Consider the following 26,626-nt stretch of genomic DNA (forward strand, 5'->3'; position numbering starts at 1 on the left):
TCTGTATATTTCTTCGGTGGCATCCCTCGATTTTCTCTGGACCAGCACCGTCCTGTACCACTCCTTCAATTTCACTTGCTGTCTCTTTTTCCTCATCTGATTCTTCAGTCGTCATCTGTTGTATAACATTAACGGTATCTTGTTTTTCTTCTTCTTCTTCCTCAAAATATTCGACTTTCTGTACCACTGGAGACAGAACTTTCTTCTTTTCCTGCATTTTCTTCAAACAACACCTTTTTGCGCCTTGAAATTCAAGGTCAACTTTTTTAAATTACATTGTACTCTATTCGTCACAGAGATAAAAAGTATAAAAGGAAACATGAGTCAGAATTCAACTATTATTTTGAAAAGTAATGTTGATGTTTCATTTAGCTCTTAAACTGATTTTATTTGCAATATGTTCAGATTTCATAGTAAAATACAAAACAAGTAAGCAGTTAGAGCACTGACGAATGTCGTACACAAATGACACAGGAATGACTAATGATCACCGATCCAGAGCTATAAAATCCTGCATTGATATTCATAACATACACGTACTTTCTTTACACTCTGTACATAATGGTGAAATTATTATTGATGAATTGCTGATTTAACATCTACCTTAAATATGGTACTAATGGATGTGTTTCTGTCCGATAGACTTCTTGAAATAGTATGTAAGGTGCTAAATCTTCTGTTGAGCGAAGTTTTATTTTCAATCCTTTTATAACCGTTTAATATTGAAAATATTCTTCCAGTGTTCTGTATTTCGGATGCATTGATGTCAATTGCGATAAATTTATGTAAAGTGGATATTTACAATTGTAACGTTACGAGCTCTTATACTATACCTATAATACCGACTGTGAAGAAATATAGTTAGAAATATAGTTATAACATATTTGTTGGGAAAAACCATTCGAGAAATATCTAAGAGACGTTCCCAAGCAATGGTTTTGGGGTAAATACTGTGAGGTTCATCACAATCTTTTTACCAAAAGGAATGGCCTTTGCCACTCCATAACCAAATCCTCCAGGAATAATATTCTTAATCTTTAGAAATGCGGTGTCGGGTCCATTACCTGCTCTCAGCACTCACTCTTCCTCTAAATAATCTCTTGATCCGCGATAATCGAGAAATCCAAGGTGGTCGCCAACCATCGTATGCTGCCAGAATTGTCTAACCATGCGAACACTATGCGGGAATTACTGGCGACACGCCGCTACGAGTCAAATCCGTTAAAGTATCATGGAGAAGAAAAGGCCTTTTGCACTCACTGCTATATCCTTTAGATATATTTTCTGAGGACTCACTTGTTTGGTTTCCACGTTTGTCATCAGCTGCGGTCAGTCTGCGCCGATTCTATTTATTAATTTCCTTCGTCACTATCTACTGACCACCCCATTTCCGAAATCAGCCATTGATATGTTCCATTAGACGGGGAATCTCTCCTAGAATGCAGAGAAAGGGAGCCCTCCTTGAATGACATCTATTCCACCATTTCTTAGGATGGCTTCTAACAAATATGAAAACCTTCTTTGACCTCATACGCTTCGCTTTCACTCCTTGGACGGAATGATTCTAAATTGAAAAGTAAATATGTATTAGATTTCGTAACACGTATTATCCTTTTAGAATACCTTGCCAGTGGTCGGAAAAGGCTGTTTATCTGGGAACAGTGACAAAAATAAAAGGAATGCGAATCACTAAGTTTCGCCAGAAAACGCCCAAAAACTGTCCTATCAGCCTCGAAAACTAATCTGTCTTATATTTTGTTTTAACGGTGATAAGATTGCTAAATCAACAGTCATTTTAGATATATTGTTAAAAAATAAATTTAGACTTAATATGTAATATTTACATTTTTTTCCTTACATAGAACCCGGTTACACGAACGTTGATGCTGCATATTTTTCAACGATGAATCCATATGTATAAACAGTTTTTGAAAATAGCAATTTGTTTAAAAAATATATTAAAAAATAGCATATTTTTGTTGTTTTCCTTCATTAAATGTTGATCCATATTTTTACAAATTTGTCGTGAATTTTTACATTTAGTCAACGAAAACAACAAAAATATGTTGTTTTTAAATATATTTTTTAAATAAATAGATATTTTAAAAAATTATTCACACAGGCTGATTCGTTGTTTAAAAGCACATAATTACCCAATTTATATTTTACACCTATGTTAAATAGTTTCTAAGATATAAGGCAAAACATATTTTCTATCCCCAACTTTGGGGGGATACCAGCACAAAAGAATATGTTTCGAATATTTTGGTCTACTCTACAATCCTGCCAAGTTTCATCAAAATCGGACACTTACATTTCGGAGCGTTCCCTTCTGAGTTAAAGATAAATGAAAAAAAGAAAAAAAAAACGTAATTTAAAAAAACTTTGGAGACACCTTATAAATAGTGCAAGATACATTTTACATATTTTTTAAAAAAATTGAAAGCCGATGGAATAAAATTTGTTACATATTTTTTTTACATGTCGTGTTTTTTTTTACGTGTAGATATCGACAAATAATCTCATAAGAAAAAGAAAAGTGTTCAGACTTACTTCATGCATTTCACAATCGCGATTGAGGAGATTCATCATTTTGTTTTAGTACAGAGTAGACATTTCCTGCTTTTAAGTAGTGTACAAAATTTTGAACACCATATTAGGTAGATATTTTGAACTTCATAATATACCAAAGATATGTAAATGCATGTAAGAATTATTCGCCATTTATATTGTACGTGTTCAAGTGTAGACAAGGTGCACGAAACGTTATACATGACAAGCTTGTAGCATACCTCGTACTATATTAGTTCTACCATCCTACCAAAAATATGGTTAGCGTGGAAGGTGGAAAAGAAGGGGAAAAAGGAGGGGAAGACACATAAGTGAGCGGCTGTGTTGGAAATTAGACAGTGATATTAATATTGGATGATTAAGTGGCTCCGGATGTGCAGATTCGTCGTTGGTCTAAAAATTAAGACCAGAATCTCAAAACTTGAATGTTAGCAACGTGAATATTACTATGAAGAAAACATTAATACTTTGTTCTGGTGAAAATTAGTAGTTCTATTAGCAGTTGCAATGTTTAATTATAATTGTTAGTAAATTGAAAAACACTATAACGTAATAGTGTTTGACATACCTGCAAGATATCTGATTAATTTATAAGCGAAGCATAGAACGAGAATAGTAGGTATAAAGTACTTACCAAAGACTTTCTAAGAACACTACTCAATTGATGATAAGATCGTACACATTTGTTTATATGAATCGAGAAAGTACAGTACTGGGCTAACTAAAATATAATTGAGAAATATTGTTAACAACTGGTTTATAAACTAATGTTATTTTTGTGAGAAAATAGTCGTTGCAGTTTATTAACAATTCATTTTAAAATCTAATAGTGTTTGCTTGTTCTGTAGAAGACTGTATAAAGAATTATATATCTTCTGATAAGCACATTTTCACAAAAGGAATCCTTTTTTCGTCTTTTAAAAGTATTTCACATTTGAAATTGGAAAAATTCTTAGCTCAGATTCATTGACAAAAATTATGCTAACTACGAGCCAATTACTAACGGTATTTTTAAATTATATTTTTGAGTTTAGCAGTATAGACTTCGTTTCATAAATATAAATGAAGCATCATCAATTTTTAGTTAAAATTGCATAAATGATATGAAATTAGTAAATTTATTACTCCTACATCATACACGATGTACATTGTAGGCAAATATATACGATTTATATGACTGTGATTGAGTAACAACTACGTTAAACGTTTGAACAGTTAATGTATCTTGCAGCAAAAGCAAGAAAGTATTTATAAGTATAAAAAAAATGATTTCCCTATCAAATAATATTGATAAAAAGAATAAAATTATCTAAGAAAAGTTATCTTACCCGACTTATTTACTTATTTGTTTTAAAGAATGATTGTCTTGACATTATTCACATACTTTATAGATGTTTTATACTTGAAGAGTTTATTGAATAGATTCATAGACTCTACAATTTCGAAGCTATATTAATAAAATGTATACGATGAATAGAGACATGTTAACCAAATTGTTTTATTGTCGTAACTAAAAAATTGCGTTTTTTAAACCGTATCACTTTCGAAACATATGCATGATGTGTACATGCAATTTGCACCTACAATTTATTCTTTATCGACATTCAAAAAGAAATTATTCTGATTATGAGTGTTTAAATTAACAAATTAAACGCCTTTACATTAATATCTGTGTAGTAGTTTACATTGGCGTAAATAATGCAACAGAACATGATTTAAATTGAATTTCGGGTTATTCGCAATTAATCAAACGACATGAGCTCGATTTCTCTTGTTGTTCATATTACCCTTGGCAACGTGCTTATTAATGCGTGTGGCGAGTGAGCTGATTCGGCTACCCGACTTCGATGACTTCCTGTGCGAAATGAAAACAGCAAAGTGACGGTGGGGGAACTAAGATGTCCCGTGCCAAATTCCTCTTCTTTCTATCTTAAGAATTTTCGAATTCGTTGCATGTAATACTGAATTATGCAATTATATATGCATATCATCGAATTGGATCGAAGTTTTATATAGTGTCAGTTATTAATACTATTCTCTTGAATTATTAAAAGCGCGTTAGATAAAACATCATAGTTATCATTCTATGCTAATGAATATTATTATCTTTTTCCTGTGTTTGTCATTCATCTGCATTAAATCACGGATCCGTAATAAATTGAATACAAAAATGAAATGCAATTTACGAATGCAATTGGTGGAAACTTTACAAGGAAATAATATTTAGATGCATAACGCAAATCAAAATATCGTAGAACCTATTTGGTTGATACCTATTTGATTTATTGGGATCAGATTTTTGTGGCTATACGTCAAAGCAACATAAATTATATTTTAAGACAAATTTACTTTTATGCTTCAATTAAAACAAGATGTAATAAAATGTAAGTCTATAATACAGAATTAAAATTTAAAACGACAACGCATGCTATCTTGCCTTATAATCTTATAGTTATATCTATGATTATAAGACGAAACGGCCTATGCTACATTTTCAAAAAGTTCGAGTTAAGACCTTAATTGAAATCTTAAATGTAAAATTTATACTTTCAAGTAAAAGAAAGGGGATTCAAAGAATTTTTTTCACTTAAAAATGAGGGTTCTCATTCTCAAATCAAATCTCGAGAAGAAAAGCGTGTATCTTAAATCATTTTGTTTTAGAATCGCAGATATGAGAGTGGTAAGTCCACTGTTTTGTCGTGTGTTTTAAAATACTAAGGTTTTAGGATTCAGATATTTGGATAGACAATATCCGAAGATTCCAAATAAGCGGATAAGAAATATTGTGATATCTCGATATTCAGCATTAGAAAACCAGGTCTTATGCAGATAGATTGTTAAAAGTTCAAGATAAAAACACGCTTACGTATTACTTCATGAAGCTGGTGCTTAAACTACTAGGGACAGAAATGAGTAACTCACGCAGGTCTTTGGTTGTAGTCCAAATACGTGGCTTTTAATACATTGTTAACTAAAATTGTTATTTGTTAATTATTTGATCAATTATTTGTTATTCGTTGTTCATCCTTCATCTTCCAGAAAATCTAACCAAATGAAAGCATCAAGATAATTATGTTATACTCTTTTCTAATTCTTTTATTGATTGGTGTCACCTAATGTAATGGCGGAAGCTTAATTTTTATCCTATTTTTTATCGGAATTAATTCGAATAAAAGTAAAAAGTTATGAATACAATCATTGCAGGAAGCTTTAGGAATACTTCATTTTTTAAATATGAAGAATGTTTCTAAATGGAAGTTAGCAAATCCATTCTCATCTTTTAGTAACAGAATTTTAATTACATTTTAGCATATGTACACATGTAATGGCAAGAACTAAACAAATGCTTGTTTGAGGGATAGTTGTTTTCGGCCATTCCTAAATAACTAAATTTTTCGAAAACAGTGTGTATAAACAGTGTATACGATTTATTTCAAATAGAGATTGACAATAATTAAATATTAAATAACATTAAACAATAATTCGTCAAAATCGAAAATTATTGGGCAAGTTTACAATGATGGGTGGATGCAAGTTAGCATTCAAACAGTACGGTGACGATTAAATGAATTTAATCTAATGCATTCTGACAGACAAACACGTCCAACGGTAGGTTGATGGAGAATTTTCTGCGAAATATGCAAAAGCAGTTGTTAAAGATTTAGTACGGTCGATTAAAATTTGGCGAGCAATGACATTGCAAGGTGTTGGTTGTAACTTAATGAGATTATGGACCAATAGCAGTTAAAATTATAAAGCGGTTTTCAGTAGCTGACCGTTACTCTGTACGACGACCTGAAATTTTCGTACGTGTAGTCCGATGCGATAGATGTAGCAAGACACACGGCGAGTACGGGTGATATATAGTCTGACGGTAGGTGCTCTGGAAAAAAGGTCTCCCGGGCTGGCATCATTCGCCCACTAGTGATTCCCTTGGCCGCTTGATCGTCAGTCGTGCTAGAGATGTACCTTCGAGAAGTCGATTGACGCAGCAATTCAACTGGAGTAGTCTGGAGAAGCAGCACCCTTTCGTGTTGGCAGTAATTTTGTTGCTTCAACGATTCGTAGAGAAGAAGCCCAAAGGGAATTTCTTACGGTGTAACTTGTTCGGTCGGTCGGTCTCTCTTATTTCGCGATGTATATCTATACTTTCAGCATCTATCACTACTAGAAAGACCGTTCTGTTTCATTTCCAGTAACATATAAAAGCTTTCAAAGAACCTTAATAGGGAATTTCACAAATGCTAAGAGTATTTTTGCTTACTGTGCTTGTATTCAATTCTCTTTCGCCGACTTCGTACAATCTAACCTATGATAGCTGAGGAATAGCATCTCTATCTTCTCCAAGATGAGTTCATTCTAATACAATGTTACAAAGAGCAGGTATACTTGTCAACATGATGAATTTCATTGCTTGATTTCTAAAACAAATCTGGAGAATTCTTCCTGTAGCTTGTTTTTGTGTTAAGATTCGAACAAATTCTTACTTATCACAGTGTAGTTTTTTCTTTTACACTCTCGTCCGTGCCATATTATTAATATTACGATATTTTAGTCAAAAATACTAAACTACTAGTGTTATTACGGGACAATTAACCCTTAGCGTAGCAAGGTGGGGTCACTCAAGTTCCCCAATGCTAGTTCTCCAACACGAAAAGTTTTCAATTTTTGATTAATCTAAATCTTTAACATAATTTTTTAATTGATATAAATCTTCAATTCCTTAAATGTTCAAATTTTAAACTCAACTATTTAAAACTACAAATTCTAAATCCTTAACTATCGAATACTTAAGATACACATTTTTAATGTTAAACTTTCAAACTTTTAAAATTCTCAAACGCTCGAATTTGTAATTTTGAAATGTTTGAAGTATTTTATGATCTTGTTTTTGATTTCGGTTTTCAATTCCATATTGGTATGATAGGGGTTAATGGAATGTACTTCTACTATTATCATGCCCAAGAATATTCTGATATCTTATCTTAATAAGTACATAAACTTTTTTCGAATTTATTCATTTTAATACATTTAATAACTAATTCTATCAACACACTTAACTCTTGTCCTGCTCATGTTCTGTGATAACAGTGTTCTGTGTTAATATGTGATGATACTATAGAATTTGAGAAAAGTAGACGTTTAATCAATAGTAATTCAATGTAAATAATCTAGTGAAGGATTTGTATTATATGTGCGCGTAATATGAAAATAGAAAACGATTAGTATCACCTTCTGTCGAAATGTGGGGCGTCGAAAAAGTTATTCTTGGAAATTTTATGAGGCTACATTTCTCTTTCAACTTTTTTCTATTTATAAAATGAATCTCGTCTCAGTTTTTCTTAGCCAAACTCTCGAAAATAAGCCTCAATCATCCAGTTTGAAGCTCCATTAATCAAAACTTACTGGCATCTTTTTACTTTAACAAAAATTTTTCACGTTTTTTCTTTAACCAGTTTAACAAAGAACTTACTTGTATGTTGCCTCGCTCATATAAAAAAATCTGACTAGTCTCATTCTTATTTAATTCTTCAAATACTTTTTTAAAACCCTGTTATTCATATTTTGAAATTTGTTCATGTATCAAGAATAATTTTTATACGTTAAGAAAATTAATTGATTGTCTTTCATTTAATACTTGAATATGTTTAACTAGTGTTAGTTGTAATAAAAATTCGAGCTCAGAAAAGAGGGTAGATATGTATGGCGTAGATATCTAATACCAATATTATAATTCTTGCGTAGAGTAACATACGATATGAAACAATATCTATGTTTATTTCATATTTTATTTGACCACTAATTTCTGCACATTCGCTCATGTCTTTGCTTTTCTCCCTTTTTTTTCGCGTCTAACATTTATTTCATTTTATTATTTATGTCTTAACAAATATCTGTTAGTTTCTTTTCTTTGTATTCATTACATTCTTCTATTGAGTACTCTAATGTTCTTAATTTTTCGTTGTTACTTTCCCGTTTTTTCTTTTTCTGGTTTTTTCTCATACTTTCTTTTGTCGTGTCGTATCTTTAGTTAAATATCACATTGCTTAGCCTGTCGTATTTTTCCTGTATGTATTCGTTTCCCTTTATCTATGCTAATTCTCTTCTGTTAATGTTAATCCGTATTGCCTTTATCTTTGTACTTCCTGCATATCTGTGTCTCTTCTTCTACATGGAGCACAGAATTCTTTCCCTCTTCTATCTAATTCTTTTTTCTTCGCGTTTATTATCTATATGTTCCATTATTTTCTATATTTTTGCTTTCTTTGTTTTATTTTTCGCAATTTCACTGGGTCTTTCCCTGCATCACCTCTCAATTTTTCTGTTTTTATTTCTTCGATTAGTAAGCAGATTAGGGTGTTAGTTAAACTGTAGGTATATCGTCTATCTTATCTATTATAAACTGTTAAAAAGTAATATTTTCTTAAAATTCTTTTAAAATTTTTTTTGTCCTAATCACTAAATTTGTCTCATCGCCATTATTGGACGTTTTATTGTTTCTGTAACGTGTTTTCCTGATTCTTCTTTTATTCGGAAATGTTTCTTAAATATTTAAATGTTGTCACTGTTCCTGTCTCTTCCTCCCTTCTATTTCTATTCTTTCGTTTTAATAGTTAATGGTTTCGGCGTAAAGTTTTTGGTCCTCTTCTTTTAATTGCAAAGGCTTTCTTAGAATTGACAAATATGAAATGTGTGTGTCTTTAATAACAATATTTAGTAGCTTCTTCATTAGTCATGTTTTTTAAATTCAACAATTTGTTAACAGAATGAACAGACGTGCTGAAAGTACTGAAGCTTTTACTAGCAATATTTTGAATAAACTTTGGTATAATATTATTAGAACGACATCTGTGTAAGAATATTTTTCTATTACTTATCTTGACTAGTGAGCATATTAATTTAGACCATTCTTTGAAAGACAACATGGTGTTTGTTCCGAAAGTCCTTGACATCGACTCAAAAAATCTGTCCTTTGTTGAAGTTCCTTCGGCACTCATGACAGTTGTAAAGATATATCGACCGCAATGTTTCAATAATTAATAGTTTCGGCGCAAAGTTTCGTTCCTAAACTTTATAATCTTTATATCTATTCTTTCGTTTTCTATTTTCTTCCATTCTCGAATACTAGAACCTTCGACAATTCTGCAGGTAGTACTAGGTCTTTCTTCTTTAAATATATGTTCAGTTTCTTGAGCATTTTCTATAATTCTCGATTCATCTCTACTATTCAGATAAAGTCGTCGGCGTATATTAACAAATACATATCTCACCAAAGTTTCATATTTCTTCTAGATTTCCCTTAAGTTCAAACAATTTTTGCAGAAATAGTCTTTTCATATCTGGAATATGATTTAAAAATAATTTATATTTAGTGTATTCATTGAAAGAAAATCAGTGTGTGATATATATAACCGATGGTAGTGACCATGTGATGAAAAAGTATTACCACTTAGCTCTTAGCATACCAAGTGTGAGGGGTCACTTAAGGACCTCAATACCATTTCCAGTGCATGGTTGAATTTAAATTTTCAAATTCTTCAGCTCTTAAATTTCCAACTCTTCAAGTTTTTAATTTACAAACTTTCAAACTCATTTTATATATCTATTGATTTCAATTTCTTGAATTGAGTTTTTTCAAAATCAGCATTGGAATTTTGAGTGATTTTATCTTGGTATGCCGAGGGTTAATCGATCTTTTCTAATCAATAAAACTCGTCAAAAGACGGAAGTTTGGATAAGCTAAATCGTTTGAAATTACACTGCCGCCAAAAATAAAGTAAAATCTATCCGAGTAGCTCTATCAACAAGCGCATACTATGTTGATATCAGTGAATCGGCCAAGTTGAAAGATTGAAAATGGTTTGGGAGGAAGACGAGATCGAAACTACGTGGCAGGAGGTATCAACCTTCTACAGACAAGGATTGAAGAGTATTACATGCAGTCAGTACGATTACGCTGAACGTGGACCGGTCTGTTACATGAAGATCGATCCAGAGAACGAGGAACCGCCACCGGGACTTGATTTTGCACCATTAATTTTTCAAAGTCTTTACTACGTGCAAACGAGAAAAGGTTTCAATGTTCTGGAAGTTATATCTAGCCATTATTTTAAATTACGTTATTTGTTTCAAATACTAATTGCAATGATTCGTTGAAATATTGTAATATATAGTGTGTTCGAAAATCGATGACACAAGTGGAAACCTGATGATTCTATAGTGAGTAACTTTAATATTTTAACACTATACAATTTTTATTTTGCCGCACTGCAACTATGATAAAAAAAATATTTGATTGTTATATTACAGTACTACGAAATACTTAATTAATGAAAGTGTAAACTTGATTTATATCATTCATAAACCGGGAAAAAATATTTATGCAAATTTACATTTTTACAAGCATAATTACAGTAATAGAACCTAAATAGAGCTTTGCTTCATTAGATATTTTATATACTTTTGCACTTTATGTGCAGTTTCTACCTTTTTTAATACATAGTTGTATAATATAACGTTATATAATATATATATAGTTATATAACTTTGGTACATAACATGTAGTGTAGATCCAACTTTAGGAGAAGTTCCCTTAGAGTAGGACGGCATTTAAAATCGGACATTAGTTATATCTTTAAAAAGTGAAACGTGACGAGGTTGACAAATTGCGAAGGCGATAGAGACGAATCTCCTGCTTACTTTTGCAGTTGGATCAGTTCGTCGCATTTCATTTTTTAAAGATGTAGCTAATATCTGGCATTAGGTGCCGTTCGGCTCTAGGGGAGTCCCCCATACACGTTTAAATTTCGTATCACTATATAAATATCCGTAGACTACTCATAGAAGTTATTACATAATCTGGGAGAAAGAATGTCTGATTTTTAACGATAGCTTTGCATTCATTTTCATAAGCAAAGACTAAATACAAAGATTTAATACGCGGTTATGTATATTTATCTTTACAAATGACGTTTTCTAAACATTGAGTAGAGTTTATACTGCTAATACTTAGCAATATATTACAGAGCAAGTGGAAGAAATTAATGCAGTGGATACAAACAAATAAAATTGTATGATACATAGGGAAACTAATAAATTTACATTTCAAACTCTCACTAACAATAAAAAACAAAAAGTATCTGAAATTTTAATTTAACTAAAAAATGACATAAAGTAACGATTTCTTTAAGATACAATTAATTTGGAGTAGCGGTATCATAATTAGTGTTTCATCTGAGGATTCTTTATCTGAGACATTTTTCCTGTCTCTTTTCCTTGATGTTATATTTTTGTCTTTTCCTGCTCTCTGTGCTCGGTTTTCACCTACTTTTTACTGTTCTCAATTTCTTTTTATCCTGTACTGCTTCAAGTTTGCTTTTGTAAGAGAAACTTGAAATTATCGAAGACTTCGCGAGCTTTTGGCCTCCATTAGAAGTTCGTTTTTTTTGTGGTTGGTAACAGAAAAATACTAAAAGCAGTAACAACAGCAATATAGTACTCCAAATTACATTCATCTTCAGAGTTTCGAGTTACCAACATGATATTAAAACTTGAAATTTCATATTGTATATTCTATCCTCGGAATAATTGCAAAATTGAATTGAAACCATAAAATTAACATGCCAATGAGGAGTAAAAATTTGGACATAGTTTAAACGTGCTTGCAAATACTGAATGCTTTCTGAAAATAGTTTGGCATGTAACTTTTCTTTGTTTCTCTATAAATTGAGTTGGAAATGTCAAAAACAATTCGTCCATGAATGTAAATCATTAACCTGTATTACTTGCAGTATTAAAAAGCAGAGAACAGTAATAGGTTTTTAAGATGCGGCTCCACCGAAGCTTTCTTAAAAACATTGTCTCTTATTCCAGTAATTTCCTCATGTTTCTGTTACGAGTGACAATGTCGCCGCTTGTTGCTTGTTTCTATTCACAATACAAATAAATTTTTCTTCAGTCGTATGTTTTGTCGCCCGATTTCATCAAACGTACCCTACAAAATCCACACGTTCCTTGGATTGTGTTGTTGCAGTGCGAACAAAAAGTTTCCTTAAGTTACAACTGGTTGGAAACGTTGCTTGTTGTTGTCTCAGTGTAGCCGCACCTTTAGATACTTCGATATCCATATTACCAACAGTATTTAAAATTCACTGCGCTTCTTCTACTAGTAGAGGAAACCAGGCATAAACGTAACACGAGATGAATGTAACAAATGTTATCAAGCAAATACTCATCGACCAATAAGCTTCTGCTTCCATCTTTAAATATCATTTTCATTGCTTCTGCACCTTAGTTTTTGGCAACATGTGATAATAAGTGATTCTTCGTATTTTAACGTTTTATTGAAATAGTATATTAAAAGCAAACTTGTAGGTTCTATATCAGTTATGTATGCCTTTGGTTTTGGCTTCATAAAGTCCTCTGATTTTTTTGTACTATATTTAATAGATACTGAACTTATAGAGAGGTATAAAATTGTTATGATGTAGGGACAAGAGTAGCAAATGCTATAATTTAAAAAAGGCTTATTTAAAATAATTGGTATAATACATTGCTAGTTCTTTTATTTGATTATGTTGTTTAATAATAATATAGGTTCACTGCCGTGTACGATCTTTTTAAAGATTGTATGAAACTTCGAAGTTACAGAATCAAAAACACAAATTGTTACGTTTGTCTCTAGTTTCCCCTAAATTTAATAATTGCACAGTAAATATTTTTAAACTTTATCTATATGCGGTAATTATTACCTCACACCTCATGTTTAAGATTGCGGTGTTCGCAATATATAAACGTGTGTTGAATCCCTATTTCCGTTACCCTTGTAAGTAAATTATGTTCCAAAATATTGCAATATATATTTTTGTTCATTATATTATTGACAAAATTTAGTTCGTCAGTTTCATATGCTGCAATTCGTACTTTATACTCGGCTTTGTATTTTTATCTTCAAATTCTTCTTCTATCAGGCTGAAAAATGTTGAATTTATTTTACAACACTAAAAATAATATCATTCCATTCTATATTTCCGTTCAAAATAAATTCTTAAGCAATATTTAATCTTTTCTTTCTATAATTGTAGTTGATACGTGGCTGATACGTGTAACTACATATTTCTTTGCAATACTTTACGTAGGTATTGTTTGTGGAACACTATTTTCCGAATATTTACTAGGAATTCTACAGGTAATTTTAATTACAAAAACTGTTGGATAGCCTTCTTGTAGTACAGACGCTACGTGGTGCTCACATTTGTATTTTCTAATAATGTGTTCACTTTTATCTACATTAAGGCTCATACCAATTCCTGTATATGATTATCTTCTTGCTTGGAACTATTACATCTACGTCTCATTGTTTCCAGTAGATTTATAATTAGAATTTTTAAACTGGACTGGTTTTCTGAAATTTGATATTGCATACACAGACTATTTGTAAATATTCCTGAAAGTAAACATTTGCATGTTCATGTAACTTACAATTAGTACATTACGGATTGTCCAAATATTCTTGTGCCATTAAAATCAGACATTACTTTGTTTAAAGCAGATTATGTAATAAACGTTATGAATAGTATAAATAAAGTTTATGATTTGGTTAATTCAACCTTGTATAGGAATGTAATATGCAATTAAATATATTTTTCCTTTATTACGAATAAAACAACATAAAAAAAAATAAACAGAAAATACATAATAAAATGTTTTGATATCGTAATTCATTTCCTACAAAAATGATTTTGAATTTTAACCGAGTACGCATGTACTGAAGTATATGCAACTTTAAACCAAAAATTCAACAGGCGCCTAAAACTATACGTATCTACATATACATTTCCGTTTAATGTGTTCGCTTAAAATTAAAATTCAATTTTGTTACCAACGAAGTGTAATACTAAATAGTTTTATTCTACATTTTCGAGTTACTTTTTTATATAGAATCACCACGTTTCTGTTTATACCTCCAGTTCTCGGACACTCTATATAAACTTAGAAAATTAATGACCTACAATGTTAATCTATTTATCGAATAATATAAATAATTTAATATTATTGAGCCGGCGAAATGAAAATAATTTGTTTTAAATACACATCATTTTTCACGCGTTTAATTAACTATACATAGCTATTTATTTACTAATATGCATATGCTATATTATTATTACTAATAAAATAAATGATATTGCCCTTTCTTATTTTTTAATTTTAGAATAGTTTAGAATGAGCTATTGTGTACGTCTAGGTATATGTATTGAGCTGTAGTGAAGGGTACATAAAACTTATAACACATTTATTTGAAATACATTTTGTGGTATGAATCAGTTTTCATCATTATATCTTAACTGAAGCGTTTAGATGCATACCTACAATCTTACGTTAAGCAATATAAATTATTTAAATCCACTGTTATGTTTTTACAGCGGAAGTAAAGATGCCGAGTGGAAATGTAGATAAGCCAGTAATTGAAGATAATCATGACGGTACGGTATCAATTAAATACGACCCAAGAGAAGAAGGACAGCATGAACTTTCAGTGAAATTTAATGGCGAACATGTTCAAGGTACGCTCAATATGGTTATATCATGTATTTTAATTAAAAATAATAATATATCGAATAATTGTAGCGTAATAATATTCATAAAAATATTAGTTTTTTGTGTAGTCAAATTTAATAATGTAATATATTTTGGTCATATTTGTATAAATGACAACGGGTACAACTAAATATTAGGCTGATCAATCTAAACATGTGTAACTATCTAAATGTAAATACACTTGTGCAAAAACAAAACAGTATCAAAACTCGTATAACTAACAAACGAAGGCTTAAACGTAATTTCATTATTCTTGAACATGTCGACGTTTAGAATTAACCCTTCAATTTTCCCCTTTTCTAGACAACTAAAGTAAGCCATTTCAATGCCTCATTTATCGTTGACAAAAGAAAAAAAACTTGTCGAACAAAATTTTCTTAATTTAGAGGAAGACATAATGTGTAGTCAATCACTTTTTAATTTTAATTTTACTTATAATTTGAGTAGTAAGAATATAAAGACAGAGGGGATTGACATGACAAATAAACTGTTGGAAAGATAGCAGGAGTATGATTAAAAAATAGTTTTACAAAAAGATACCCATTATTCGTAACACTAGTACAAGAACTATGGAATGAAATTTTAATCGTATTCAGAACGTCTCCACCTTTGTTGAAATTGCTAGTTACACTTGATCTGTCACAACGATAAACGTTGTATCAAAAAAACAAATCTCAGCTGTATTAATATCAGAATGAAGTTATGTTGCTACAAAAATTATAACATCGTATAAATTTAGATTGCTTTTTAAATTACACTGTGGAGTATGAATTTTGGTTCTAAGGTGCCTGATATTTTAATATTAAACTAACGAGTTGTATTTACGTTTTTTGAATTCTGGGAATTCGTAACAATTTTAGGTATCCCATTAATACAACAAATAGTCTTGATCGAGTCATTCAAATCACGAAATTTTGATCTCAAATTAGTAAGGTATGTCCTTTTCGAAATCCTGTCTTGCGTGATCTTGACCGATCTCTTGTATATTCTCATGTTCTTGAGTATGCTTAATGGCAACGCAGACGATGGAAATGTCACACAGATAGGTCTAGATTTATAATAAAAATAATTATTGGAATTTGCTTGAAGCTGTTGACGACAACAAGATCAGACGAACCTTGGTTGAAACTAAGCAAGTTTCAATAATACATACATATATATAGAGGATGAGGCAAATAAAACAGGTTACCTCAGTATCTTGCTTACTATTGACAACAAAAAGATCAAGCGAAACCTGTTTTAGTTTCCTCATCCTGTATATATGTATTGTAAACTTCTTGATAGATTTTTGGAGTGCTGTACACAACTCCAAGAACCAGAATTCAGCATACATTTTTAATTATGTTGGACTACGTCACATTTTCACTTTATTAATGCATACAGTTAGGAGCAAAATTGAGTGGACACTCAACTATTATAGGAAAAAAGGTTATAATTTAGTAGTTCTTTCTCATTATTGAAAAGTTTATTTTAGGAATCCTACATATATGATTTAAAGGTGTTACAAAATAAGACGTTGATTTTACCAATAGTAGTTTTATTACAGATAGTAGTTTTATTACAAGTAAACAAGAAAGTCAATTTTTTCACATATGTTTTACATATGTTTACTCATTGATTCTCTCACGCACCCAGTATTCCCTATATTTTAACGTTAGTATATTCTTGTACCTTTCACCCTTTCTTCCTCTCATTCATGTCAAGTACAAACCACAGACATTCCCAGAAAACGTTCAATCATATTCATTCAAACCATTGAGTATCTTTCGTTCATATTATAATTTCACGTACTCTATCCTAAACACTCTTCTTTTGCCTCTTTGTTACTTCAATTTAATTATCTTACATTTATTGAACAATCACTCTGATTCAAATATTCCACGTTCAATCTCGAAACTCCAAAATACCTACTTATCTATTACATAGATACACACGTATTAGTTTGTTACTCTTTAAATTATAAACTTATTCTTACGAATAAGATATTTCGGCTTTGCCATGAGAAGTAATCTATTTTCATCGTCTTATTTGCACATTTGGTAAAACAAATCGTACAAAAGTGCTCTTCTTTAAGAAGAAAAACAAATCGCGATATTTTGTATTACATAGGAGACAAATGTGTTCTTCTCCGTAAATAGGGTCCCGAGTGGAACATTCGGTGATATTTGACAAAATTTCTAATACTCGTTGATGTATTAACATTAGGTTACGGTTGCAGTGGATGCGTTTTCTGACGAACTGATGTTCTGACGAATATGTTTGGAACTATTTAGCGTGTGAGGGAAACAAGTTTAGACATATTCGTCGGAACATCAGTTTGTCAGGAGACGCATTCATTGTAACCGCAGCTTTAACCGTTTTCATAAATGATAGTTTAAAAAAAATTGATAGAGAAAATGGATATTCCTAACGATTCTGTCTTTCCACAAAACGACGCTTCAATACACAAAGCTAAGGGGACTATAGAATTTTGAAATGATTTTGAAACAGAACTCATCGGTTGGCCTACATTAAGTCTAAATTTCAAATAGAGGAGATCAGCTACAAACGAAACACGGGACCAATGTAACAAACGTTATCAAGCAAATACTAATCTGCTTCCATCTTTGTATGTCATTTCCATCCTCCCTGCACCTTAGTTTTTGGCAATATATGATAATACGCGGTTTTTCGTATTTTAACGTTTTATTGAAATAATATATTAAAAGTAAGTTTGTAGATTCTGTTTCAATAACGTATTCCTTTGGATTTGATTTCATAAAGTCCTTTAAATTGTTTTGTATTTTATTTAATAGATACTGAACTTACAGATAAGTATAAAAGTTATTATGATATAAGGTCAAAAGTAACAAATGACATACTTTAAAAAAGAGCATATTTAAAAGAATTGGTGTAATACATAGGGTGTCCCGGGATTTTCTTGCCCAACTGAGAGTGTTTAATCTAAAGGCCAAAAGAAAGAAAAATATTATATGGAGTTTGCGAATTAACGCTTTGTTACAGAGATATAAACAAATAATGAAAAATAATTACGCGCTGTCTTTAAATTCTCATTTCAAAATGATGTCCTTCTGCTCGGATGCAAGTTTGACAGATGAAAAACTGTATTTATTGCTCTGTTCATTGTTGCATTTCAATAACTGCATTTTTATTACGCTGCACAAGATTTTCTTATAATGTCACTTCCGTTGAGTAAACCTTTTGTTTCAAAGTACCCCATAGATAAAAATCGAGCGGTGTAAGATCTGGTGACCTTGGGGGCCACGGAACCGATTTGCCACGACCTATTCATCTTTCAGGGTACTTTATATTCAACCAATTTCTTACCTGTCTTCCATAATGTGATGGACAACCATCTAATTGCATCCAGCCATTCAAACGTAGCGCTAGCGGTACATTTTCAAAAATTGTTGCATTATATAGAAAATTTCTTTGTCTGACCGCGTATAGATTATTACGAGCTCATATGTGATTATTGTGAGTATTCATTATGCCTCGTCTTGTAAAACTTGCTTCGTCTGTCTATATTATTCTTGACGAAAAAACGTTATCTCTTGCTACTGAATTCATATACCATTCACAAAATTCAACTCGTTTCTGGTAATCACTTGAAATTAATTCTTGCACAGATGTGTAATGGTATGGTAATGTTTCATCAGCTCGTAATGTTCTTCGCATAGTACTTCTTGATACACATAATTGACTTGAAACACACCGGATACTCTACGTATAATCGTCGAATATCTTAAAATTCTTTCTGAACATCGATATTGTCCTAAGACTGCTGTTTGCATCGACATCTATGATTATCAGACCCATTTCAATTGTGAAACAGGCTCGTGCAAAGAAAAGGAATGCCTGAAATACTGAAACTTGTCAGTAAAATATTAAGTATCTATTTTTGATTATATCTCTGTAACAAAGCGTTAATTCGCAAACTTTATATAACATTTTTTTCTTCTTTTGGCCCCTAAATTAAGCACTTACAGTTTGGCGGGAAATCCTGGAACACCCTGTATTGTTAGTTTTTTTATTTAATTATGTTGTTTAATAATGTAGGTTTACTGCCGAGTACGACCTTTTTAAAAATTCTGTGAAACAAAAGTTATAGAGTCAAAAACTCAAATTGTTACGTTTATCCCTGGTCTCGCCTATATTAGAAATTTATGTGTCTTACTAGACAAAGAAAACGTCTATGTCTTCAGATCAAATAAAACGGTATTTTTTGGTAATTTAGAACATTTGTGAAAACGGATAGACAAGAATAAGATTGAACACTTAGCGGAACGAGTTGCCTGTGTGGTTGTTTGGTGCAGGATCTTAACCATGTATTATGGCAATGTCCGATTTATGATAATAATAGAAATGTTCTGTTTCACAAACTGTGCAACAAAGGCTACTTCCCACCGTATACAGGGTGTCCCACATAAGGTGGCGGAGCCGAAAAGGGGAGATTCCTGGGGTGATTCTAAACACCCTTTTCCTTTGCAAAAATGTTCTCTGAAGCTTTGTTAACGAGTTATTAACGAAAAACATCGACCAATCAGAGAGCACGAATAGCGAGCGCTCGGCCGACCAGCGACAGGTCACAAGCTACGCGGAGCGTCTGCTACTCACCGTGCTCGAGGCTTGTACAAGTAACTGAAGACTTTTACACGTTATTGCCAAATTCCTCCTAAAGTATTGGATGGAAAATTATGAAAAAAATTAGGGACACGCTAACTATCGCGACACATATTGTGGAATTTTTTCAGATTTTTAAATTATTAGCCAAGTTGTAGAAAAATAAAAGACAATGTTAGTGTAGATTTCTCATAAACTATTGGACAAAAAATTATGAAAAAAATTAGGAACACCTTAGCTATCGCAACAAATGTTGTGGAATTTTCTCAGATTTTTAAATTAATTAACAAAATTGTAAAACATAAAAAACGAGAGACAAGAAGGATACTGACCAATTTTGCTAAAACTATTTGTGGAAAAATTATAACAAAAAATGCTGCAACATGTTAGCTATCGCGACAAATATTTTAGAATTTTTCCAGATTTTTAAAATAATTAACAAAGTTGTAAAACATAAAAAACGAGGAAAAAGAGTTTCAAAATGCCGATTTAATAAAGTAATGCTATAGTAAAAAAATAAAAAGCAATGTTTTTGTAGTTCCTACGGATTGTACGTTATTTTACTGTGTATCAAAACATTGAAAACTGTACAATAATACTTATTTCATAATGAATGAACGAAAATTGGAAGTATTAGTTGCTGTAATCGGTAAAAAGTACGGAAACATTGATTTTTATTTTTTTAGTTATGACGGACCAAGGAAAAACATGTTTAAATAAATTGAGATTGATAATATGACTCTAGTAATACGAGTAATTACTATCGGTAAAACTCACCCATTCGGAGAGGAATTCACCTGCTGCTTGAACACTTGCTCCATTAGGTCGTTGTGCCGATCCCGATCATTGGGGGATGATGGCCAGGTAGCGCTGATCGCAGGTATCCAAGACCACAAAAAGACACCTTGCATTTACAACATTATGCGGTCACTAACAATAATCACTTCACTAACCGAGCACTTGACCTTTTAATGACCTTTTAAACGACAATCGACTATTTTGAAACCTTCTGCGGGATTCCATAAATAAAAACAAGATGTTACACACTTCAGCGACGAAATTACGATCGATACTAACGATTTTTTCCGAAGTCTCTTTCCTCGTGCCCTCGTATCCCTCCAGCGCGACTTCTCGGGGTGTAGCTTCGTCGAAATAGTCGAATTTGATTTGTTAGTTGACACCAACGAGGTTGGATCTTCTTCGGTTACTTTTTTTAGTGGAGGTGGTAGTCTCTTCTTCGGGTCGAAAAAGTCACAAGGAAATTCATGGGGAAAAACGAAGGCCGTAACGAGTGTCTCGCAGATGTGGCCGTTTATGATCACAGGTATTGCCCAGCAAGTTCGTAGGAGCCATCGATACCCGAGACTGGAGACTGCAAGGGTCGCGTCGCGTTTACCATGGAAGTCCTTTTAATGCATTCGGACGGATGAAATATGGAATTGCCCGTTGTTAAAACGCCAGTTGGGGAAAGCTTCTGAACGTTAAACATTTGGTCAACGGATGTCTCGGATAGACAGACAAACTCGTCGATGAGGAGAAAATACGGCAATTGTATTCTCATTCTTGCATGCATTTTATTACGGCACACACACAGTGATCATCCGATGTTTGTTTCTCTCTTCCCCAATTTTCGTAAACCTTTTCGACCTATAGGGGAGGCTTACCCATGTATTAAAGATTTGACGGATCTTTTACATACACGTAAATGCATTTAGGTACATGTAAACTCAGGACCTTCTTTATAAACCACTTGGAAATTAAATTCAATACAATGGCAATACTTTTTTTCCTTCGGAATATTTCAACGAATATCTGTTTATTTTTTCGATTTTGTTTCATAAAAATATTTTGAAAGATAGCAGGGCAAACAATAAGAATAAATGTACGGTCACTACATGTGCAGCGTAATAAAAAGCAAGGCTCGGTCGCAAGACGCAGACATCGAAATAGTTAAAGGGATTCGAATACAATTGATGTATTTAACCCCCGATGTAGTGACGAATTAGTCTCTGCCAGACATTCGTTGACCAAATGTTTAAGGGCAAAAGAGTTTCCCCAACTCGCTTTTTAACAACGGGCAATTCCATATTTCATCCGTCCGAATGCATCGAAAGGTCTTCCATGGTAAGCGCGACGCAACCCTCGCGGCCTTCGGTCTCGGGTACGGATGGCTCCTTCGAACTAGGCAAGGCAATACCTGTGATCATAAACGGCCACATCTGCGAGACACTCGTTACGGTCTCCTATGCTAATCCGATATGCCTTTGCTTTTCCCCATGAATTTGCTTGTGACTTTTTCGACTCGAAGGAGAGACTACCACCTCCACTAAAAAAAGTAACCGAGGAAGATCCAACCTTGTTGGTGTCAGCTAGCAAATCAAATTCGAGTATTTTGACGAAGCTACACCCTGAGAAGTCGTGCTGGAGGGATGCGAGGGCACAAGGAAAGAAACTTCGGAAAAAATCGTTAGTATCGATCGTAATTTCGCCGCTGAAGTGTGTAACATCTTGTTTTTATTTACGGAATGCAGCAGAATGTTTCAAAGTAATCGGTTGTCGGTCATTAAAAGGTTAAGTGCTCGTTTAGTGAAGTGATCAGTGTTAGTGACCGCGAAGTATTGTAAATGCAAAGTGGTTTCTCGTGCTGTTGTACCTGCGATCAACGCTACCTGGGCATCATCCCTCAGTGATCGGGATTGGCACAGTGACCCAATGGAGCAAGTGTTCAGGCAGCAGGTGAATTCTTCTCCGAATGGGTGAGTTTTACCGATAGTAATTGCTCATATTACTATAGTCATATTATTAATCTCAATTCATTTAAACGTTTTTTGCTTTGGTCCGTCGTAATTAAAAAAATAAAAATCAATGTTTCCATACTTTTTACCGATTACAGCAACTAATACGTCCAATTTTTGTTCATTCATTGTGAAATAAATATTCTTGTAGAGTTTTCAATGTTTTAATACACAGTAAAATAACGTACAATCCGTAGGATCTACGAAAACATTGCTTTTTATTTTTTTTACTATGGTATTACTTTACTAAATCAGCATTTTAAAATTCTTTCTTCTCGTTTTTTATTTTTTACAACTTAGATAATTAATTTAAAAATTTGAAAAAATTCTATAATATATGTCTCAATAGTTAACGTGGTCTTAATTTTTTTCATAATTTTTCATCCAATACTTTAGGAGAAATTGAGCATTGACGTAAACATTTTGAGTTTCTTGTACAAGCCTCGAGCACGGTGAATAGCAGACGCTCCGCGTAGCTTGTGCCCTGTCGCTGGTCGGCCGAGCGCTCGCTATCCGCGCTTTCTGATTGGTCGATGTTTTTCGTTAATAACTCGTTAACAAAACTTCAGAGAACATTTTTGTAAAGGAAAAGGTTGTTTAGAATCACCTCAGGAATCTCCCCTTTTCGGCTCCGCCACCTTATGTGGGACACCCTGTATAATAGATGCCTTTCTGTATGAACCCTCTGTTCACCCTTTACTTGTTACTCATAAATTTCTAAAGTTTCATTGTTTGCACCTTTAGAAAACAATTAAAGAATGTACCAGTAATTTGTCAACTCTAGATTCTAAGCTATTCTTATAATGTTAGCATGCACATTGCTGTGCATGCTGCTAATAAACCCAGTAGGGGTTTTATAGCTTAATAATAATAATAATAATAAGAAAAAAGAAGAAAAAAAACACTTAGTGGAAAATATTCCTAGATGATTAGAAGCTGCTATTAAATCAAGGGAGGAATAAGAAAATATTAAAACAAGATAACAAGTATGAATATGTAAACAATGAAGATGTCCATTCAATTTTGTTTGCATTATTTTGGTTGTATTTCTTATTTTACCGAAATAATGTTAAATGTTATTAATGAAAATGTAGACTATGATAAAACGGAAATAATAAGACGTTAAACAGGAAATATTATGGAATTACAACGCTTTTATTTGAAATAAATGGGTGTTTACTAAATTTTCCTTTGGCTATTGTCAAATGATAGAAAAATTTGAATAATCTACTTTCAATTTATTAGGTTCACCGTTTAAATTCCACGTGGATTCTTTTGCAAGTGGTTATGTTACGGCTTATGGTCCTGGCTTAGTATATGGTGTTTGCGGTGAACCTGCAAACTTTACTATTTCTACAAAAGGAGCAGGAGCAGGTGGTCTTTCATTAGCAGTGGAAGGGCCGAGTAAGGCTGAAATCTCATGTCATGATAATAAAGATGGGACTGTATCTGTGTCGTATTTACCAACTGCTCCGGGAGAATATAAAATCACAGTCAAATTTGGTGACAAGCACATTAAGGGTAGCCCTTACGTTGCCAAAATCACGGGTATGTATTATAATTGTTAATTATGATACCAATAATCCGTTCTAATTTCCTCGGGTTTTCTATTCTGTGTTTACGTTTATGTATTATTGATTAATCTCTTTATATGTTAAAGATAAGTACTTCTCTATAAACTAATTGTAAATTTACTTTTTCGATTCTATTCTGAAAAATTTGTTCAACAAACTGTCACACTTTAGTTATAATAGAGTATAGCACTCAAATAATTTCGAGTTTATTTGTTTCAGGTGAAGGTCGTAAACGTAATCAAATATCAGTTGGTTCTTCCAGTGAAGTTCAGTTACCTGGCAAAGTTACAGATTCTGATATAAGGTCATTAAATGCTTCTATTACTGCACCAAGTGGTCTTGAAGAGCCCTGTTTTCTCAAAATGTTGCCGAATGGAAATATGTGTGTTTCCTTCACCCCTAGAGAAGCTGGTGAACACACAGTAGCTGTGAAAAAAATGGGCAAACATATTCCAAATTCGCCATTTAAAATTGACGTGAAGGATCGCGAAGTCGGCGACGCGAAAAAGGTTAAAGTATCTGGTACTGGCTTGAAAGAAGGAAAGACACATGTAGAAAACACTTTCTCCATTGATACACGAAATGCCGGCTTTGGTGGGCTCTCGTTATCAATGGAAGGTCCTAGCAAAGCAGAAATTCAATGCAAAGATAACGAAGATGGTACGCTAAACATTTCTTACAAACCTACAGAACCAGGTTACTATATCATGAACTTAAAGTTTGCTGATCATCATGTGGACGGTTCGCCCTTCACTGTAAAGGTCACTGGAGAGGGTAGCAATCGTCAAAGAGAAAAAATTCAAAGACAAAGGGAAGCTGTGCCAATCACAGAAGTTGGCAGCCCTTGTAAGTTAACATTTAAAATGCCTGGTATCACATCATTTGATCTTGCTGCAACTGTTACTTCTCCGGGCGGCGTAACTGAGGATGCAGAGATCAAAGAAATCGAAGATGGTTTATACGCAGTTGCGTTTGTACCAAGGGAACTCGGTGTACATACAGTTTCTGCTCGTTATAAGGAGATGCATATACCTGGATCACCATTCCAATTTACTGTTGGGCCTTTGAGAGATGGTGGAGCACATAGAGTTCATGCCGGTGGTCCAGGATTAGATAAAGGAGAGCAAGGTGAACCTTGTGAGTTCAACATTTGGACTAGAGAAGCTGGCGCTGGTACTCTGGCTATATCTGTTGAAGGACCTAGCAAAGCTCAAATCGATTTCAAAGACCGAAAAGATGGCAGTTGTTATGTTAGCTACGTTGTATCTGAACCTGGTGAGTAGTAGGACATATAGGTAATAAATACATAAAGTAGACTCCAACTTTTGAGTGATTCTAATTTTCTTATACTCTCAGTTTGCAACCGTTTCTGTCACAAAATTTTATATATATACACTCAACAAAATAATTAAGGAATCACCTCTACGAAGCCGAAAAATAGGGCCAAGTTCAAATAGTCTTAACTTTGGAAAAAACGGTCCTATTGATAATATTGAAAAGTCGTTTGAAAACGTGAAATCTATACTTTCACATACTGTTTTCAGATTTTAATGTTGTTGTTTTGTGACAGCTATAGTGAAATAAACGGCAGTTTAAACTTTTTTTTAAATTTCGACTAACTTTCTAACACTCCATGGGGCGTAAAGAGTTTTTTAAGCACATTGCATTTATACCAGTCGAAAGCGACTTCCTTTCTGTGTAAAGTAAGTGTTTGCTGAACGTTGAATGATTTTCTTTTGGTAAAGTTATTTAACTTTGAAGCAAAAACCGTCTTGTTGACGCGCGGGTAAATCTTGCAGAGATGTAATAGTTGGTCGAGATTCCTCTTCTACAGACTATGAAATCTTTTTTCTTTTTGCACACGAACGCATCTAATATATTGCTGTCAAAGAATTCCAGTAGCGATGGAAAATCATTCCTAGGATTATTAATATTTGAACTGTTATTGACTCATAAGTTAATGTCAGGTGTGATCTTCTATTTCGTTGATGATTCCCAATTTCTTCAATTTTAGATACAAAATAGATCTTCAATGTATGATACAATTTTCTGTATTATACAAAGATTCGGATGAATGTCCCATTATACTGTCCTGGAATAACTTTGTATCAATGGACTTTATTTTATGATATTGATAAATTTCAGATGATGCGATACTGATATTTAATGACAATTGAGGAATACAATAATATGATTCATTGCTCAAATATGTCTGTGATCCTAGTACGGTATGGTCACGGGTTTAGGTTATGCATCCAGGACGTATTTCGAGTACTTCTGTTCTGTTTAGAGTGGTATAAATATTCCTGTTTTTTCCGCATAAAATTTGTATGGGTTCAGATTTCGCAATGGAATATAACGTCAAATGTAGTTAATTTTCGTCAGGAAGGAATATCACGAGGCATAATTCTAACTTAATACGAAATAACAAAGAAATTATAATAATAATAATGCACGTTCGCTCGC

At 32.7% G+C, this 26,626-nt stretch overlaps 1 protein-coding gene and 1 long non-coding RNA gene across 8 annotated transcripts in view; one reads left to right on the forward strand and one right to left on the reverse strand.

Moving 5' to 3' along the window:
- Window positions 1–26,626, forward strand: part of Cher (filamin A protein cher) — a 206,614-nt gene that overhangs the window by 165,154 nt on the left and 14,834 nt on the right. For 6 of the 7 annotated variants that reach the window (XM_076391756.1, XM_076391755.1, XM_076391757.1 and 3 more), the window contains 3 exons: window positions 14,994–15,134; window positions 23,832–24,134; window positions 24,380–25,435. In XM_076391756.1, coding sequence (XP_076247871.1) covers window positions 14,994–15,134; window positions 23,832–24,134; window positions 24,380–25,435 — 1,500 coding nt within the window. Of the gene's footprint in view, window positions 1–10,518; window positions 10,646–14,993; window positions 15,135–23,831; window positions 24,135–24,379; window positions 25,436–26,626 lie in introns of those variants that run through there. The other variant, XM_076391758.1, reaches the window with a different exon arrangement.
- On the reverse strand, window positions 474–2,759 carry LOC143187540 (uncharacterized). The gene is made up of 3 exons (XR_013003219.1): window positions 2,554–2,759; window positions 1,297–1,564; window positions 474–1,205 (listed from the first exon to the last, which is right to left on the reverse strand). It is a non-coding gene; the product is annotated as an uncharacterized LOC143187540 (long non-coding RNA).

This window comes from Calliopsis andreniformis, unplaced genomic scaffold (genome assembly GCF_051401765.1).
Source record: "Calliopsis andreniformis isolate RMS-2024a unplaced genomic scaffold, iyCalAndr_principal scaffold0048, whole genome shotgun sequence".
In the NCBI taxonomy this organism is placed as follows: Eukaryota; Metazoa; Arthropoda; class Insecta; order Hymenoptera; family Andrenidae; genus Calliopsis; species Calliopsis andreniformis.